Consider the following 20,154-nt stretch of genomic DNA (forward strand, 5'->3'; position numbering starts at 1 on the left):
TTCTAAAGGAATAGCCTTTAAATAGGCTGAGTACAAAGAAATATTCTTTAGTATAAACTAATTTACATTAATTACACCTTAGCTGTAAAATACTAAGTAATAATTCAAATTATTTCTACATATAGAAATATACTTTTTTTACTTCTCGTAACTTCAACACCCAAGAAATATTTCAGCCCCCAAATCCTTCGTGTGAAACTGAGTATGAATGAAAGACTTGAGAGATGAGATTCCTGTATCATCACTTCCAGTAATAACAATGTCATCCACATACACAACTAACAGAATAATACCAGCCTCTGATTGTTTGTAAAACACCGAATGGTCAGACTTGTGATAACTCCCTTTTAGTGTCATTTTAGGATGTGTTTTTATGGTAATCTTGAGTCTTTTTGTTTGTTTTGTGTAAGATTACGCTTGTGTTTGTCTTTGTTGTAGGTCGGTGCTATGAATTATGAGCTACATGCGAAAAGAAGATGAAATTATGGAAAAATGAAGCTTTTGGTGGTTGTTCGAGCCAAATTGGCATTAAAGAGGAGTTACAAGAAGTTTTTGATAAAGTTGATGAAGGAAGGATTGCAATTGGTCAAATTCAAAGGCTGCATAACCTGCTGAGAGGAATTAGGGTCGCGACTTGGTCAAGAGAGTCGCGGCGCTAGAAGAAACAGAGGCAATTCCAGGAGGGGCATGGAGACACGAGCCGCAACCTGGGTGAAGAGGGCCGCAGCGCCTGAAGATCCTGATGAATGCTGAAGTGCCTTAAAAAAGACACGGGCCGTGACTTAAGAAACGCGACCTGCCTTTGCCAAAGTAGAGGAATTCGTTTTTTTTTATATATATAAATTCAAGCTTAAGGTTTTAAAAAGAGAATTAGGTCAAATTTTTACTACGAATTTTGAGAGCAATTCTGATTCCGACACATTATTTTTCTGCAATTTCATATTTTTATTCTTTTCTTAAAGCTTTTGAATTGTATGAGTATGGATAATCATTTTATGATTTTAGTTATGTCTGATATGAACTCTCTATCTAGGCGTTAACGTAGTCGCCAGAATTTTTATTTAATTTTATTATGATGTTTTATTGATACTTCTGTATTATAATTTATATAATGTTTGTCTAATGATATTAAATACTTTATCAATATTTGCTTGATTTATGATTTTGATTCAAAATTCGAAAAATGCGAATTGAATATGCTATCGTTAGATAGACATTGGTTACATATTGGACGAGAGTACCTATATGAATTGTGTAGCAATTAAGTTACCATTCTTAATGTATGCTATGTGCTTAAGTTTATCACAAAGATGTAGAAAACTTGCATATAGGTTGAGATCTTATATCTTGAAAAGGAATAGGAATCGATTTTTGTTAATCTGCTATTAGAATAGAAAAAATAAATTTAGAATTGATTAGTAAAATTAATAGAATGAAAAGTTGATGAAGTTAATACCTTAGGTTTTAATTACTGAATCAATCTTTATTATTGCAAAGTTTATTTCAATTTTAAGTCTTAGTTTAAAAATAACTCTATTTTCAACAGTCAAATAGAAAGATAGAATTGATTATTGGTATTTGATTGATAGTATTCTTATTAATCTATATTACTTGAATCGATTGTGTATACTTGCACATTATATTTTTACCGATCAACTTGTTTTTCATCATACCAAATTTCTCAACAGCTTGACTAAATTTTACAAACCAAGCACAAGGACTCTATTTCAAACCATATAAAGATTTTCAAAGACGACACCCGTCCATACTCCCCCTAGCAACAAAACCAGGAGGTTGCTCCATATAACCTCCTCCTGAAGAAAACCAGGGGTTGCTCCATATACACCTCCTCCTGAAGATCACCATGAAGAAAAACATTTTTAATGTAAAGTTGATGCAAATGCCAGTTTTGAGTAGCTGCCATCGAAATAAATAACCCAACAAATGTCAATTTCGCAACAAGAGAAAAAGTATCTGAATAGTCCACACCATAGGTTTGACAATAGCTTTTAGCGACAAGACGAGCCTTCAATCGAGCCACTGATCCATCCGGATTGACTTTAACTGCGAACACCCATTTGCATCCTATAGCTCGTTTCCCCGAAGGTAAATCTACCAAGTCCCAAGTATCATTGTCATCTAAAGCATTCATCTCTTCTATCATTTCATTATGCCAACCAAGATGAGAGATGACTTCACAAATAGTTTTAGGAATAGATATAGAATCAAGGGAAGCAATAAAAGAACAAGAAGAAGACGACAAGCCATTATACGAAAAAAAAAAAGAATTAAGATAAGTACATTGGCGTTTACCTTTACGAAATGCAATAAGAAGATCATCGCTCGGATCTGGATCTGATGATGAAGGAGCAGGTGCAGGACAAGAATCAGGAGGTGGACATCTAGAGTAGACTTGAATGATAGGAGGCTTAGCAAGAGCTAGTGTAGGGATAGGTGCAGAGGACGTGATAGAATAGACCAACAAATCATCATTCTCCCCCTGACGAGTAATAAGAGACAAGGACAGAAAGTATGGTGTATCTTTCATGAAGGTAAGATCAATTGAGACAAGATATTTATTAAGACTAGGACAATAACGTCTGTAACCTTCTGAAGACGAGAATAGCCAAGAAAAACATGATTTGAGATCTTACTGACATGTGGATGAACATCCCAAACAAAACAAGTACTACCAAATATCCTCGGATCAATTGGAAATAATGACTTGTCGAGAAAAAAAGCTTTATAACGAATCTCACCATTATGAACAGAGGATGGCATGCGATTAATGAGAAAATGTGCTATAGAAACTGCATCGACCCAAAAAGGTTTTGGAACATGCATTTGAAACAAAAGGGCACGTGCAGTTTCAAAAAGATGTTTGTTTTTACATTTTGCTACACCATTTTGGGATGCAGTATCAACACTAAAAGTTTCATGAAGTATGTCATTTTGAACCATATAAGAGTGAAATAAAACAGATATATATATTCTTTGGCATTATCACTTTGCAAAATACGAATAGAAACATTAAATTGAGTTTTAATCCCAGCACAAAATGTACAAAATATAAAAAACAACTCAGAACGATTTTTCATTAAAAATAGCCAAGTTACACGAGAATAATCATCCACAAAAATAATAAAATACATGAATCCAAGTTTAGACAAAATAGGTGGACCCCAAACATCATAATAAACTAATTCAAAAGAAACACTAGCACGTTTATCGACTCTAGGACTCAAACTAGGACGATGGCGTTTGGTAAATTGACACGACTCACAATCTAATGAAGACACCTTACTATATTGTGGACAAAGCTAATTCATACTAAAACAACATTCAAACAAACTGAATCAGAGAAAAAACTACAAGGTAATCGTGATTGAGTGGATGAATGAGTGTGAGGAATCTCAAGTTGATAGAGTCCATCTTTAAATCTCCCTTGGAGCACCACCTACCTTGTCACCTTGTCCTCACAAAACACAAATCAGAAAAAAATTCAACACATTGTTATCAGCTGTAAGTTTAGAAATGCTAATGAGATTTTTGGTTATATTGGGAACATGAAGAATTTCTTTCAGAATTACAGATGCCAAGTTTTTAGAGAGCCAATACCAATGTGGTGAATGGTTAATTGATTACCATTCCCAATTGTTAGTGTTTCCTTACCATTATACTCCTTCTGATTCATTTTGCTGGTCTCGACAGTGATATGATTGGTTGCGTCGCTGTTCGCATACCAAGCATCATGGTCCAAGGAATCAGATGAAGCAATATATGCTGAAGCTCCAGCACTGTTTTCACCTTGAGTAGTATTTCTTCCAGGTGCAGTTCCCACATAGGTTTCATCCTTCCTCCATGTCCACGAGATCGATTACCACCACCTCTGTCATTATTTTGTCCTGTTCCTCTATTATTTCCAGTGCCACAACCACTACCAGGAGTGTTACTCTTGTTTGCAACATGAGCTGAGGGGTTTGAAGCAAGTTTGCTAAAACCTACGATTGCGCTAAGTCTCTCCATTTAACTGTCATTGCTTAGGAGTATATCCTGAAGCTCTTGCCAGGAAGTGGACTGCCTGGCCTCAATGAGAACAATATAGGCAAGTAGTTTAGGTCTAAACCAGATAAAACATTAGCTACAAGTTGAGATTCAGGATATGGGTCACCTGCAATAGCCAGATGGTCCGCCCATTGCCGAAGACAATCAGCCATGGTGAGATCCCCCTTGTGTGAGGTCTGAATCTTAATGCGGAATTCGTCCATCTTGGACTTCGAATGAGCGTCGTAAAGGGCTTCAAGAGCACGCCAAAGAGATACAGAAGTTTCACACCCCAAACCTCCGAAGCTATCCCCTCTGTCATAGAACCATACAGCCATCCAAGAAGAAGCTGGTCATTCATGATCCACTGTTCGAACGCCGGGTTTATTTGAGAAACTGAGTTCTCGCCTCCATCTTCAACGAGAAACTCCTGTGGTCGTGGTAGGGTGCCTTTGAGGTAGCCGTCGAGCCGATATCCACGCACTATGGCTGAGACCATAGTCTTCCAAAGCGTGTAATTGTTTCTGTCCAGCTTTAAAGCAAAAGGCTGGTTTAGTGTGCTTCCAAACTGAGGCACGATTACGTTTGGAGCTTAAGGCTGAGTGTTCGATGACGGTTGATTTCCTCTATTTCCTTCTGTGGTTGCCGAAAGTTGGGCGCCATCCTTTCCGTCGGTGGCATGGACTCCTCGATGAGTTTAGGCTGAGTTGGGAAATACCTCACTCTTGCGCAAAATTACTCCTATTCTATGTCGGTAGAAGCAAGGAAGGACATTCTTTGGACTACCGCGGTGGCCGCAGTATTCTGGGGTGTTTGGCTAGAGAGGAATAGAAGGATTTTTGAGGAACAGAGCAGTGATATAAATGGTTTGTGGGACAAGATCAGGCTATGGGTTGCTTGGTGGTTAAACGAAGTTAAGGGTTTCAAAGAGTTTCCTTTCTCTTGTTTTCTTAGAGATTGGAACTTTATTCTGTAATGTTTTTATTGTGTCTTGGTTCGCAGTTATTGTCCTTGGTTTTTCTATTTTTGTAGTTTTTTGTAGTTTTTCACTTGTAATCATGGTATTCCTCCGCCAAAAGTGAGGCTCTTAATAAATTGTGGGAGTAGATCACTCATGTACATGTGGTCTTCATCTCTTTTTCAAAAAAAAAATCTTCAAAAGCCCCCTTTCTTGATTTGGAAGCATTCCCACTACAGGCTCATCTCCCTATTTCTATATTGCTTCTTGAAACTTGAAAGCTTGACTAAGGTACATATTTCTATATTGCTTCTTGAAACTTATAGTGTTCCTGTAGACTCCATTAACCAGGAAGCAATGTCCACAGTAACTGAAATCTTGTATCCCGACAACCTCGTTCTCTCAGTGAGTCTAACTGATGTACCATCTTTAGACAAGGTTAACAACATAATGACTTTGTGCTTTGTTCTAAGACTCCAGTATGTCCATAACCAGTGGGGTTATGGAGTTTTTCACCATCATGACCATTGGGATCATGATTGACTCTTGCATACGTTCCATGGCCATTGAGGCCATGAGACGAAAAACTCGTACCAAAATTTCTCTAACTTTTTTATCCTTTTCGTTCTTCTACAACACTGTATAATACAAATTTAAAGAAAGAATACCTAATAAATAGATCTTCAAAAAAAGGTTACCGATGCATGATAAATTGCCTCTGGCAAGCGGCTTTGCCAAGTCTTTCTCGAATCATCAAATTCACATTGCAATATGAGTCCTACAACAAGTCTAAAGGCAAAACTTCAACAGAGATGAATGGGAGACAGAGTGATCCAACTATAAAGATAGTAATCAGATAAGAATCTAAAGAAAAACATATAAAAGAAGCTGAAGATTATCAATCCATAAATGTGAAAGTTAAACCCTTCAACAATAAAATGTTTACTCCATGTGGAACATAGCTGAGTAACAAGCCCATCATACAGAGCCTTGGGAGTTCTTTTCATATAACAAATAACAGGTTTATATCCAAAGTGATCCAGATGACGAGCACCAACAAGACCACCACCACCATTGTTCCCAGGGCCACAAATAGCAAGCACACGACTATGATCACTTTATTTGTAGACCTTCCAAACAAATACGTAATGCTTCTTAAGTGGAAAGCATAGAATTTCCACAACTGAGTTCTCACAGAATTAAAAGGCCTAAGAAGATAGTAACGGAGCCACTTGGTAGCCCCTCTTTTTTTTCTTTTATAATTTTCTAAGCTAAAATAAATAAATAAATAAAGGCAATGAAGCCCCTTAAATTTATATAAAATTTTTTGGGACCAGTTCATTTCTAGCATCTCATATTTTTATTTCTTCTCTTAGTCTTCTGCTTGCGCACAAAAAGTTGAAAAAGCCAATAGCCCCAAAAATAATTCATGTTCCGTCACCGTAAGTAGGCGTGTTGCAAGGTATGATAAATGAATACCATCCAATCACATCTTCCCCACAAAATATAAACTATAAGGCAATAAAATTTTACACAATTCAATTCTACGCACGATCAGAATTTAATTCTCCGTTCATACAATAAAAGTATAAGACTACATTCAACTAACTTTGGATTTGGTTGCCGTTCACGATTATCCACAAGTATGGATTTTCAAAAGAAAACCCAATTCTTAAAACCCCTTGATAGGAATTTTTCATAGTCTAATCTAACTCAATCGGAAACAAAAAGAGAACAATATATTACCTCCGCTATGGCAGCAGCCACACTCAAACCAACCAATTCCTACAATGGAGAGTGAACAAGAACAAACCCATTTCAAATTAAGAACGCAAATGAAAAAGAGAAACTTCTTGAAGAAAAATAGAAAAGACTGACAATTAATAGAACCGCCATAAGGGTCTCGTCGATCTCCAAAGCTTGACGCTGTGTTAGATACGATAAAGAGTCCGGATTTTGCATAATTTTGAGTGGCACTGCTCTCGATTCGCTTCTGGGCTTCGAACAAAACGCGAAACTTGCAGAGTTAGGCAATTAGGTGGAGGAAAACCTGATGATAAATATATTGTATATGTACATAAGTAATGGCAATCAGGTTTAGTAATGGAGGAAGCAGAAGCGATGATAGGAAAAGTGATCGAGTGAAGAAAAAGAAAGCATGCCATTGTTCTATGTTTTAGCGAATGTAACCGCCCTGCCAGAAAATTTGCAGTATTTTATTTATTTCTTTTTGGCTGCAATCAGCCCCATCTCAATGTTATTTTTTTTTTACGTGTTAACTGATTTTTTTTTTTGTAAAGAATGATTTTTACCGTACGTATACAATAATATTTTTTCTTTGACTGAGTAATACTTATTTAATATTTTATATTTTCAACTTTTATTATCTTAAACTTAATTAAATTTTACTAATTTATTAAAACTGTTCAATTATATAATATCCAAAGAAAAATTTCATGTTCTATACATGATAATTTAGTGAATTTTTTTAATATGTCAAAGTTACTATCCCAAATATATGACAATTTCAATTTTTTGGACAAAAATACCCCTAACATTCAAACACTTATTTTCTCTCTCATTCTGAACTCTCTCTCTAACATCTTTCATTCTCTCACTCTCTCTCATTCTTATTTTGTAGATCTCGAAAACATACCAAAATTTAACAAAAAAAAATCATTTGAAACAGACATTTGGGTGAAAAAAAATGAATCTCCAAAGTTTTCGTCAAATTTCAATGCAGAGCATCGAAATTGCATCGAAAAAGCATCATTTTTCCCATAAATCAAGTTTCATGATTGCATCGTAAAAGCATTGAAACATCATCGATTTTGCATCAAAAAAACATCGATTTTGCATCGAAAAAGCATCGTTTTGGCAGAAAAAAAAAAACAAGTTTTCATGACTGCATCGCAAAAGCATTGAGCACCATCGATTTTGCATCGAAAAGACATCGTTTTGGCCAAAAATCAAGTTTCATGATTGCATCGCAACAGTATCGAACACTATCAATTTTTGCATCAAAATTGCATCGACAAAGCATCGTTTTTGCCAAAAATCAAGTTTCATGATTGCATCACAAGATCATCGATTTTTGCATCGAAAAAGCATCGTTTTGGCAAAAAAAAATCAAGTGTTCATGATTGTATCGCAAGAGCATCGAAACACCATCTATGCAAAATTGATGGTATTTCGATGCTCTTGCGATGCAATAATGAAAAGTTGATTTTTGGCCAAAATGATGTTTTTCAATGCAAAATCACTAAAATTTTGATGCTCTTATGATGCAATCATGAAACTTGATTTTTGGCCAAAACAATGCCTTTTCGACGGAAAATTGATGGTGTTTCGATGCAAAATCGATGGTGTGTTCAATGATTTTGCAATGCAATCATGAAAACTTGTTTTTTGGCCAAAACGATGCTTTTCGATGCAAAATCAATGGTGTTTCAATGCTTTTACGATGTAATCATGAAAACTTTATTTTTGGCCAAAACGATGCTTTTTCGATGCAATTTCGATGTTCTGCACTGAAATTTGACGAAAACTTTGGGAATTCATATTTTTTCACTCAAATGTCCATTTCAAATTATTTTTTTTGTTAAATTTTGGTATTTTTTCGAGATCTACAAGATAAGAATGAGAGAGAGTGTGAGAGAGTGAGAGAATGAGAGATGTTAGAGAGAGAAAGAGTTCAGACTGAGAGAGAAAATAAGTGTTTGAATGTTTAGGGGTATTTTTGTCTAAAAAATTGAAATTGTTATATATTTGGGATAGTAACTTATGTTGGCATATTACAAAATTTCACTAAGTTATCATGCATAGAACATGAAATTTCCCTATCCAAATTCAAATGTAATTACTTAATTACACATAATTGATGGCAGTTTGTTGGGAACTTATATGCAAATGGTGGATTTGGTTGGGGATTTTTGCTGCAAATAAGTCTTTTTTTTTTCTTTCTTTTAAATGCTATGTTCATTTTCTTAAAAAAATAAAAGAAAAAGCCTATATCTCTAATATAACCGGTCGACGAAGACAAAAAATTGCACTGCAATTTATGTGCATATAAATGAAACATGATGATCATGCATAGTCTAATAGTATTACATCTCTCTTTAAAAGTTCGAATTTTGAGTAACCATTTTGTTGGGCATGGTGCATTTAAAGAAATGAAAGTAGTTCGTTACTTATGAAATTGATAAAAGAAATATTTTTTATATAATTAATGTTTATTATTATTGAATAATAATTATATAAATATGAGAAAATTCATATTTCATTAATGTATTTATAATCTTGTATGTATACGAGAGGATTAAGATTATAGATAATGAATTAAATAGCCCACACACTACACCAAACACCTCTTTCCATAACACAAGAAGATAAGACTATTTAAAAAGTATTATAGTAAGGATGGTTAAAAAGTGGTAAAGTACAAAACCAAATGTAAAAAAGGCGGCACCTTTAGGACTCCTGCTAAATAATATATACTCTCTAAAAAAATTTCACATGTAAAATAAAATAAAATATAGAAGAAAGAAACCCTTTCTCCCACCCGATCCCTATACTTTCCTTTCTCCCTCTCTCTATCGCATTTTTTCTGCTAGGCCCGAACGACGCGACGACAGGGGCTCGGGGAATGGTGGTCGACGGCGGCAAGGGGGTCGGGGTCGGGCTGTTCGGTGGCAGGGGGCTCGGGGCTGGGCTCGACAGCAACGACTGGTGGCTCGAGGGCTGGGCTCGACGGTGGGTGGGGGGGTCTCGGGTCTGGGCTCGACGGCGCAGGGGCTGGGCAGGACATGGAGGCTTGGGGGCTCGTTAGGGCGGGTGCATCAGTGGGGTTCGACCGTGGCAGAGCTCAGCATAGCCGAAGGGCTCAACGAAGGTAGGCACAGCAGTATGTATCTCTTCTCATTCTGCTTTTGTTTTTTTTCTTTCTCTCTCTTCTCTGTTTTTGTGTTTGGCTCAGGGTTGAGGATGTGTGGAGGTCTCAATCGTGAAGTGGTATTATAGAAGTCTTTAGTTTGTTTCTAGATTACTTTGTGCCTGATGATGAAAACTTTTATTTTTGTATTGAGATGTGCATTGATTTCATTTTGAGCCTCCATCTTTTCTGCTCTCACCATCTTTGGTACTCACCATGATCCATTATTTTATTTTATTTTATTTATTTATTACTATTTTCTCATGTTGGCTGTGGTGATGATGATCTGTGTTTGCTGTTGGTGGTGGTGAATGCCAAAGGTGATGGTTGAAGTGGTGGTGTTTAAACCTTGAAGATGTGATTGGTTCTTAATGAATTTTCAATGTTCATGAAATTTCTAGCATTAATCTTTGAGGGCATTTATATATTAAAATGGTCTCTTTTTATAGCTACAAAATATATATTTTATTGCCTTATGTAATAATATGAAGATATTGTCATTTTTTTTTTTTTTGTTAGTTTTCACTTTCTTTGCATGCTTATTTGCCCTGTGATGGAAAATCTAATTTTCAGAAGCAGTTTCATGGTTTTGCATTATAAGCCTTGTCTCTCTCTCTCTCTCTCTCTCTATACATACATACATACATACATATATATTGCTCTCTCTCTCTCTCTCTCTCTCTCTACTTTTTCACCAGAAAAAGTCTATTTTACAGAATCTATTGTGAGTGCTCTTAAGGCTTATAATGAAAATTCTCATGTACACTGTTAATGACCATATTAGCTTATGAGATCTGAGGGCTTTTGAATATCTAAGTTTGTTATTCTCTGTTTTATAATGCTTTATTTGCTTTATCACCTATTAATAGATTAGAGGAAGAATTATTTAAAGATTACCTTTATTATTAATCTGTTTTATAATGCATGTTTTTGAACACTACTTGACAATGCCTTTGATGCTTTTGTATCAAGTAACTTGAACCTGTTTGCAGTGCATTCTTGTTTACATTGGATTTGATTTTGTCAATATCTATTTTGGCCCATCTTTGTTTCTTAGATTATGAACTTTTTTTTTTGGCCTGATGATGATAGTTTTACACACGAGTCTTCGGTTTGGTTTTATCTTTCTGCTCCCACCATTATCAACATTCATGTATTGCAAATTTAATTGTCTCTCATACTCTCGCTCTACCTATGTTTTGCAATCCTTAAGCTCTCGTCCTCATTCGCATTCTCTTGAAAAATCATATTTAATTTCCAACTGAACTCAATCTCTATGATTATGGCTCTAGTTTGAGCTTTTTTCTTTGCATTTTTCTCACTCAATGTTTATTTTGTTGTTCTGGTTTGGTATGTTAATGGGTTCTTTAATAGATGATGGCAAATGTTTATGAGTAGTTTTTTTGCTGCGTTAATTGATGGACATGCAGCCTAGAAAGCTTTATATGAACCTACCCACTTAAAGGAAGGAACTTTCACTTCATTTTTGTGTTTATTTCTGCATTGTATTGTTCACTGATCTTTTCAATTGACTTCTAGTGATGATTATATCATGTATAATAGTATTTCTTCCCTGTGATGGAAAAACTCATTATTGGAAACAAATTCTCCTTGGTTTTTCATAATTGCCCTTTACATCTTTGCTGCCTCATTATTGCCACCACCACCATCATATCTATCTATCTATCTCTCTTTCATTCCTTCTTTACTACTACTCTCTCTATCTCTTACGAGGTGGGTGAAGATGTAAATGGGCTTTGAAAATAATCTGTGGTTAATATTGTTAATGATCTGATATTGCTATGAGATCCGAGGGCTCTCTAATAATACATTTGTTACATTTAATGGGTTGCTTTTGTTACTTCTATAATGAATTTGTGTTTATTCTTTGCAATTTGAATATGCCATGTACTTATCCTATTCCTATGTTTCTTTTATTAATTTGATGAAGAAGAAAGAACAATCACCTTGTCCTCTATATCTTCAATTAACACTAAAGAAATTAAGATGTGTTTTCATGTTTTAAAAAGTTTTCCATGTGTATTTTTAAGACTAGTAAAACTTTAGTTGGTGTTAATTGTTACTTTAGCTGTGAACTTGTGGCTCTTGAATGGCAGAGAATCTTATGACTACTTCTGCCACCCAATTTGCACTATCACTTGAGTTATCTCTTTGTTTTTCTTTGAATTCGAGAATATTCACTCTACTTGCTTGGACACAGGTAAGTTCATCACAAAGGCATTTTTTCTTCTTTTAAAAGTTCTAGATCAATCTTGCACCAAGTTTTTTCTTAGATGTTGAATTTAGAAACTAGCATTACTTTGAAGGTTTAAGAAATATACTAGAATTCATATTTTTGCTATTATTTCGCTTTCTTGACAAGAAACAGATTTTAGTTAAATATAAAATCAGAGCTAATTAATTCTTAGCATTTATGTTCATTGTAATCTTTCTGATTCTTATGCTAGTTAAATATAAACATGAAAGCATACTTACTTGTTATCCAGATTTCCGGATAGCGTTTAGATTGATGTCCTCGGGGAAGCAGAATTATCGATGTCTTTCACGGTAGGTGACCAGAGCTCGCGGATGAACAGAAAGGCTTCGCCTCTCCCGTTTAGTGTCCGGATTACTCTTCCAAGCAAACACAACACGGAAACTCGTCAACCCTCCCGGACTCCCGAAGGGGTATCCTTCGGGGAAGCCCTTTCCAGGAGAAGCTCTTCGAGTGGTCTCCGCGGAAACAGTTCCGTGCCTCGCACGAAACAAAGCCAAACGGTCGAGTCCTGGAGGAGGCATATTTGGAATGATATCCGCCTGACACAGGATCCCGCCTGACACGCCCGTCAGGTCAAAGCCGCACACATCCCAGCACGCCTAAGGGTACCTTTTCGCCTACTGTTCCGCTGACAACTTGGAAAAGACGGCTGACTTTGTGTGTTCCCCATACTTTCACGTAAATATACCCACATAGAGTCTTGTAGCCATGCTACTACAGTAATTGTATCCCTATTTATGGCTGGTGTAATTAAGACTCATGTACGTAGAGAAAAACCCTAATCCGAAACCCTAGCTATAAAGACCCCTTCATTTTACAAGAAGAGGGACGACCAACAAATCACATAGCAAAAACTCTACTAAAATCTCTCTAGCTTCATCTTCTTCAAGAGAACCCGAGAGAAACACTGTGAGTGTGTGAAGTTCTTGTGCACCAGCCATCTACTGTAACCTTTTCCAAGTATAATAACATCGACTCGTGGACTAGGGCTTGTTAACGCCTGAACCACGTAAAAACACTGTTTGTTTAGTTACATTTCAGCATTTCTACAGTTCTTATCTTTTTATTATTCTGTTTGTATTCGTTTCCGAAAAACTCGGTAAACATTACTGTTAACTGCAGCCAGTGGAATAATGCAGATAAAGCCTCTCATAGGACCAACAAAGCAGATCATGAAAATTGGTGTGAAAAGTTATGACTGGCATGAGCTTTTCCCAAAAGGTTTTCTCTATTCCTTTGTATATAGTTTGTCCAAAAAAATTAATCAGAAACCTGGTATAGCTACTAAATCTAACCCCCAAAAAAATTGCTTCTCTTGCAGTACAGAATAACGCTGGTGTAATAATTGCAGTATGGGCTCCTATAGTAGTTGTGAGTGTTGTTTGTCATACTCGCTTCTTGATAATATCTGCACTAGTTATGGAAGCCCATCTTAGTTTAAATTTATTAATGACGAACACTGTAAAATATCTTGAACAAAGAATTAGGGAAGAAGTTAGAAGCTTAGTTTATAGATCAACCTGGTCTAGCATAAATGCTTGACACATTATTTTATTTCTACTTTACAGGTATATTTCATGGACACACAGATATGGTATTCTATACAATATTTGGTGGACTTTATGGTATTTTGCAACACCTTGGTGAGGTAAGCCATTTCTTCTATATATTTCTCACTATTAGAGTACATTGGCAATGTTCTTACTCTAGTGGAATGTATCAGAGCTTACCGCATTATTATTAAGGTAAGTTTTGGTTTTTTTTGTTGATATGTTACTTTAGAAGAGTGACCTTCCCTGTGTTGCCCACACCCCAAATTTTGATTTTGTTTATGATTTCTTTTAAAATGTATGTCATCTATGTTTGTGCTAGTAGGTATGTCTCTGTGGTTTGCTTTAGAGGACTTGTAAAATGTTTTTTGATTTCTTATGGAGGACATGTCGATTTTTTTTTAAAGTGCTTTCTTTCTGTATAAATTGGCTGGGTTTTATTTTCCTGTTACTAGCACAAGCTTTTGTATGCTTGATTCTATGAGCACATTCTAGAATTTCCTATATAAAATATCAAGTAATAAACCATAGATTAGTTTTTTTGAACATTTTAATTGAATTTGACATTGGAATTAAACCTCTTTACTGATGCAGAACCAAGAAAGAAAAAAGAATGAGCAATAGAAGAGGATAATTTAGGGAGAGAAATAGACATTGACAGAAATGACAAAGAACTAGAGAGAAAGATAACAGTTTTATTGAGAGACAATCTAATTTTTTTTTATTCTATCGTTTTACAAATAATTCACACCCCTTTTAATCATTTTCTTTATTCTTTCCTGGATTTTCTTTTTTTCTTTCTTTTTTTGGCTGTTTAAATTTCTTTCCTTAATTGCAAGAAATAAACTAAAGCTTTGAATGTGTTTTTGGTCCCCTTTCTAAAATTGTTTGGATGTTCTCATATGCAAACGTGCTTCACTTATTATGATGTTCTTCTGTTAAAAGTATTCTAGAGTGTTCTAGGAGAAACCTAGAATTAATTAGACATGATATAGATTATTATAGAATTATTTAGAGAATAGTAGAAACTAGTTAATGACTTGGAAAATTCTAGAAAGTTTTAGATTTCTTCATTGTAGCCTAATAGCAGAGTGGTGTGTGCTTAGAGGGCAATTGGAAAATAGCATGTGTGTCAGTTGTAAAAGTGCCTTAGAGAGTTCTTTTGTCATGAGTGCTCTAACCTAAACATCTTGTGATGCCCTTCAATATTAATAAAGTGTTATTATTTTCCACTCAACATCTTCTATTTGAATGCTGTTGGTTTAAGTAGTAGTTTGATTAAATATAATGTTATTTGGTAATTTGACTCTATATTACTTTCTTCATTTTAAGTGTTTGGACTATATGAATTTTTGAACATGTAATTTATGTATTAATCCTCATTTTTCCAGTTTTCATACATATGATTATGCACGTCATTTCGTTAGTGCTTGTACTCACATTATTGTTTTTTTTATGTATTAATCCTCATTTTTCCAGTTTTCATAGACATGTGTAGCTAGCATTATTGTTTTTTTATGATCTAAAATCACAATTTATTTATTCTTTATGTTTATGATGTATTGTATTCCTATTTATATTTATGTTTTTAAAGTTTTTAACATATTTGAAAATGTTTAATCTAAAAGTACCTTAGTCATATTTTCTTGTAACTATCATGTTGCTATCAATAGAATTTTTTTAGCCTGGTTAGCAATGGTAGTAGACCTTTTGATGTAATAGCAGAAAGAGAACAATTACCATCCGTGTCTACAGCTTTACTGCTAGCTGTTATGATTGGTACTTTTGAGGCTTTAGCCTTGTCTTTGGGATCTGGCTTGTTTCTAAATATCATAAAATCTGGTAAATTTGGTTTTGTTTTTCATTTTTTTTCTTAAAATATTAAAAAATAAAAATAATCCTTATGTTGTTGAACTTCCCTCTTTTGTATGAAGATGCTTTCTTGTCTTACAATTTGACTGAAGCATAACCAGTCAGTTGATATATAGTATGTTCTATTTTTTAGTTTACTTTTCTTTAGCAAAAATATTACATGTTTCTCTGTTTTAGACATGTTGACCTTTTTCTTTGCCTGTTATAACTAAGGTGTTATATTTTTATTTGATTCTTTCATATATTTTGGGATGTTATAGGTGGTTTTCTTCTTGGAAGAACTCTTGATGTTCTAACAACCATGACTTTGGGGACATCAATGGCTGCTCGTCAAGGCCCGGTTGCAATGGTTGCTCATCAGATATGCATACAAGTATGGTTGGCTGTTTCGCTTCTGGTTGATGCCCTAGGTGCATCTGCACAGGTATTATCTCTTTCTTTGACTTATATTGCTTGCTATAATGTTTTGATCCTACTAAAGTTGCCCAAGTTTTGGACCACTAGTTTTGGCAAAGTTCTGCTTATTATTATTGTTTTTTTTTTGCTCATACTGGTCAATAATAGAGGGATACTTTAGTTTTAAATCTGTTGAAATTTCTCTCTGCATAGTCAGCGTCTGCACATGATTTGTCTCTGTTGATTTATGAGTTGTTTACTTGTAGGCTTTGACTGCAAGTTATATGTCTAAAGGTGACTATAAGACAGTGAAGGAAATTGCTCACTATGTGTTGAAGGTAAGGTATTTTTTTCTGTGTTTACTTGTAGGCTTTGACTGCAAGTTTTTGCTTGAATTAATAGGATTATTGTTTATTTGGAAATTGGTGAGAAGATGTGTTCATTAAAAATCGATTAAGTCATGGAGCTTTATTGGGTCAAAACATGATAGGTCTGTTTCCTATTCTATTACGAAGAATGGTAAAGCTGATATTCATTGATAGTAAGATTTTCTTCTGTGCTTTTTTGTCTCATATGCATTCTGATTTGGTTGGTTAATTGGTTATGGTCATTCTTACTAATCAACTGAGTTGAGGATCTTAAACTTTCAGGGATCAAAGAATCAGAAAGAAAAAAACATATAAAACTCTGCAGCAACAATCTACTACAGTAATCTTGTTATTCACTTTAAAGTTAAGACTTCCGGCAACAACACCTCTGGCACTCTACAGATTCCCTAGGTATGGAGCTATGCCTTCTCTCATATTCATATCTCACACATAAGTTTGTTAGCAGTGGCAATAGGAGTAACTAATTGTTGTTTTTGCCAGAGCATCAAGTGTCTTCCTCCTCTCTTCTAATTCTTTGACTTCTTTTAATTCTGCATTAACTCATATGCACAACGAGCCATTAATTCAGCTTACATCGAGGTACAAATTTTCATTATATTTTGTGATTTGTTCGATTTCATTTTGATTGCTTAAGTTTCATGCATTATAATATCATTGTTAAAGAATTCAGTGGGAAAAACAGTCTTTGTTAACTTCTCAATCCTTATTACAGGCACATAGTGCATACCATGGTATAGGAATTGTAAAGTTGATGGGTCGTAGCAGTGGATTTATTGCTATGCATGCATCCCTGGCTAGTGGACAAATCGATATATGCTTGATACCAGAGGTATTTGTGCGACTTACTAATTGGTTACTAATAGTTGTTCAAATAATAGTTGTTCAAATATTGCCTTTCATATTTTGGAAAAGGCCTAAAGCAACAATTGTTTCAGATATATGATGTGGTTAGGCCAAAGAAGCATGAGATTGAGAATTTGTGAAACCACATTCTACATATCCTATATATAAATTTAAGCTCAGTCCAATGCTGCTAAATTACTCCTTCTTTCCCCTTGTTGAATCTATTTATATACATAGTGTAATCTTTTAAGAGTTTTTGACATATAGAGCACTCAATTCTAAAGTTCACTCTTACAACAGTCTAGAGGAATTACATTAGCTACTAACATCATGGAATGTACTGTGGTCTTTCTAAAACTGTGTTTATGACAGTCATCAAATATAGCAAGGCCTTGGACGATATGAAGGTATTTCCTTTACCTAACTATAATTTCATTCTTAGTTCATAGCTTTGGAATTCTGTTTCACATTATTGTTGCTGCTGTCTAGTACTAGTCAAAGTATTTTTTCTTTTCCTGATATTTTTATTGTATTTAGTAAAATGATAGAAAAGATGATTGGATTATTACTTGTTGATTTTCATTTCTTAGATATCTAAAAAGTTTAAGATTATTAAAATAGCAAACTTTTATGATCCACACAAACTCCCAATCTTTCTTCCTGTACTTCTTGCAGAAGCTGCTCAATCGTGCAAAGTTATTTTGGACACTGTAGAATCTGCTCTGCCAGATGGCTTGCCTGAAAACTTCACTTCAGATTGTAAATTACAAGATACTCTATCTAGGGCTGTTGAATCACTACTAGAGTTTTGGAGTTCAACCATCAGAATAATTGGTGGGTTTTTCACCAGGAATATATGTGAAGTTGTATTATTTTGCATAACTTTTTTTTTTTTTTTTTGTAGCATAGTTTCTTGAAGTATTTTTTAAAAAAGACTTTTGTGGCTGCTTATTTCCTATGCAGAAACTGTGAAGCTATATGAAACAGTTGGAATGGGAAATGGAGAGAACGAGCCAAAGCAAGAGTGAGAGTTGGAGGATGTTATAGTAGAAAATACTCTCCAAGTTTCTTGTTATAGTAACTTTTCAATATGTTGAATATTTAAGAATACTTGAATACTTAAAGAACATTTTGTTGTTGATGACAATGTTGAATATTTTAAACTAATTTGTGGATTGTTAATATAATGTTGAATGTTTTTATTTTTTGTTATTTGAAAATCAAGTTTATTTGATGATGCTAGTGTATATTAGAAAGCTAATTTTAATTATATAAATAAAAAATAAAAATATAATAGAATAAATTAGTGTTATATAAATGAATATATAATGAGAATTTAAACTTATCTAAATATTAAAATAATATAAAAAATGTGTTATAATATCTATTACAATAACATTTTTTATAAGTAAAGAATTTTGTTATGCATACTTTATTATATAACACAAATAATGTATTATACTAAAGTGTAGTATAACACAAAAAAAGTGTTATACTAAAGTGTAGTATAACACAAAAAAAGTGTTATACTAAAGTGTATTATAACACAAATTTATAAGTATTGAAATGTGTTATATAATCGACTATAAATAACATAATTAAACACTTATCTATATATTAAAATAACACAGAAGGTGTGTTATCGTTGACAGCACAATAACACATCTGTATAACACTGATAAAGTGTTATGTAAAGTACCCTGACCTACGATAACATAGTCGGTCTTAACACATCAGAAAGTGTTATCGTATGTTTTGATAACACATTTTCGGTGTTATTAAAAGCATTTTTTCTTGTAGTGACAATTTATATTAAAGTTATGGAATCTTTAATCAAACACTGTTAGTACAGTCCATTGGTATTATTAATACATGTGATCTAGATCTGGATCACTGATGTAGATAGACATCTTAGTGGAAGTATTTTATATAATAAGATTGTACAAGATTAGACCCGATATGTATACCATAAAGAGTTATAATCATATGCAAATCAATCTAAATCTCGAAGGTATCAAGAACTCTTGCTTATGTTATTTGGGTCCTTTGATTCACTCGTTAGAGTCTGTCAGAGTGATCAGGCTAAAAACTTTTCTTTTGGAGACTCATTGATGTAGATGGCTGAGGACATCATTTATAGATATGGAATCCAAGCCTTTTTCATAAGAAGATTGAATAATGATTCCTTAAGTGTTAATTTTGGAATTGAACAGTTTGAAGCCTCTAATTAATAAATTAATTATTCGCTAGTGAATTAATGATACTTTAGGATAAAGAGGTAATTAGTAGGGTAAAAATGTAATTTAACTTAGCTCTAATTATGAACCAATTATTGGAGGATTGAATTGCATGAAGTGATTATATCAATGGACACTTAATAAAGTACCTAGTAAATATAATTTATAATTACAATAGTGCAATCTCATATTTTTAGTAGAATAATATTAAGATTTATAAATAAGATTATTATATTAAAGAGTTTAATTAATAATATAAATTTATTAGAGCTAGGAATTATAGGTTCATATGTCCTTGAATCGGCTATATAAATATTGTATAGGGTAAGAATAACAATAGAACATGTATGGGTATATTTGTCAAGAAAATTAGTTTCTAGGAAAATACATAATTATGATAAAATTATGAAAATCTATATTTATTATTTAATTAATTGTAATTTTTTGTAATTATTAATCATTAATTAATTAAATAAAACAATTAGTTTTGAATTAATTATGTCATCTTATTTTAAATTAGTTTGATAAATTAATTTAATATTTAAATTTTGGAAATTTAAAGTCAGAAAACTAATTTTGAATCAATTAGATACTTTATCTAGGTTGTTAGATTGATTTTTATTCAATTTGAATTCAATTAAATATATTTTGAATATA

The 20,154-nt window shown here is 33.7% G+C and overlaps 1 protein-coding gene and 1 long non-coding RNA gene across 2 annotated transcripts in view; one reads left to right on the top strand and one right to left on the bottom strand.

Moving 5' to 3' along the window:
• Nucleotides 1-7,289, bottom strand: part of LOC133807316 (uncharacterized) — a 46,460-nt gene extending 39,171 nt beyond the window's left edge. Inside the window, exons 1-4 of the mRNA XM_062245567.1 lie at nucleotides 7,165-7,289; nucleotides 6,881-7,052; nucleotides 6,749-6,787; nucleotides 5,701-5,780 (exon numbers count right to left, since the gene is read on the bottom strand). Of these exons, the coding sequence (XP_062101551.1) occupies nucleotides 5,701-5,780; nucleotides 6,749-6,787; nucleotides 6,881-6,964 (203 nt within the window). The 5' untranslated portion in view covers nucleotides 6,965-7,052; nucleotides 7,165-7,289. The remainder of the gene's footprint in view (nucleotides 1-5,700; nucleotides 5,781-6,748; nucleotides 6,788-6,880; nucleotides 7,053-7,164) is intronic.
• Nucleotides 7,290-16,963: 9,674 nt separating this feature from the next.
• On the top strand, nucleotides 16,964-17,181 carry LOC133805115 (uncharacterized). The gene is made up of 2 exons (XR_009878845.1): nucleotides 16,964-16,996; nucleotides 17,130-17,181. It is a non-coding gene; the product is annotated as an uncharacterized LOC133805115 (long non-coding RNA).
• The last annotated feature ends 2,973 nt before the right edge of the window (nucleotides 17,182-20,154 follow it).

Source organism: Humulus lupulus, chromosome X (assembly GCF_963169125.1).
Source record: "Humulus lupulus chromosome X, drHumLupu1.1, whole genome shotgun sequence".
Taxonomy (NCBI): domain Eukaryota; kingdom Viridiplantae; phylum Streptophyta; class Magnoliopsida; order Rosales; family Cannabaceae; genus Humulus; species Humulus lupulus.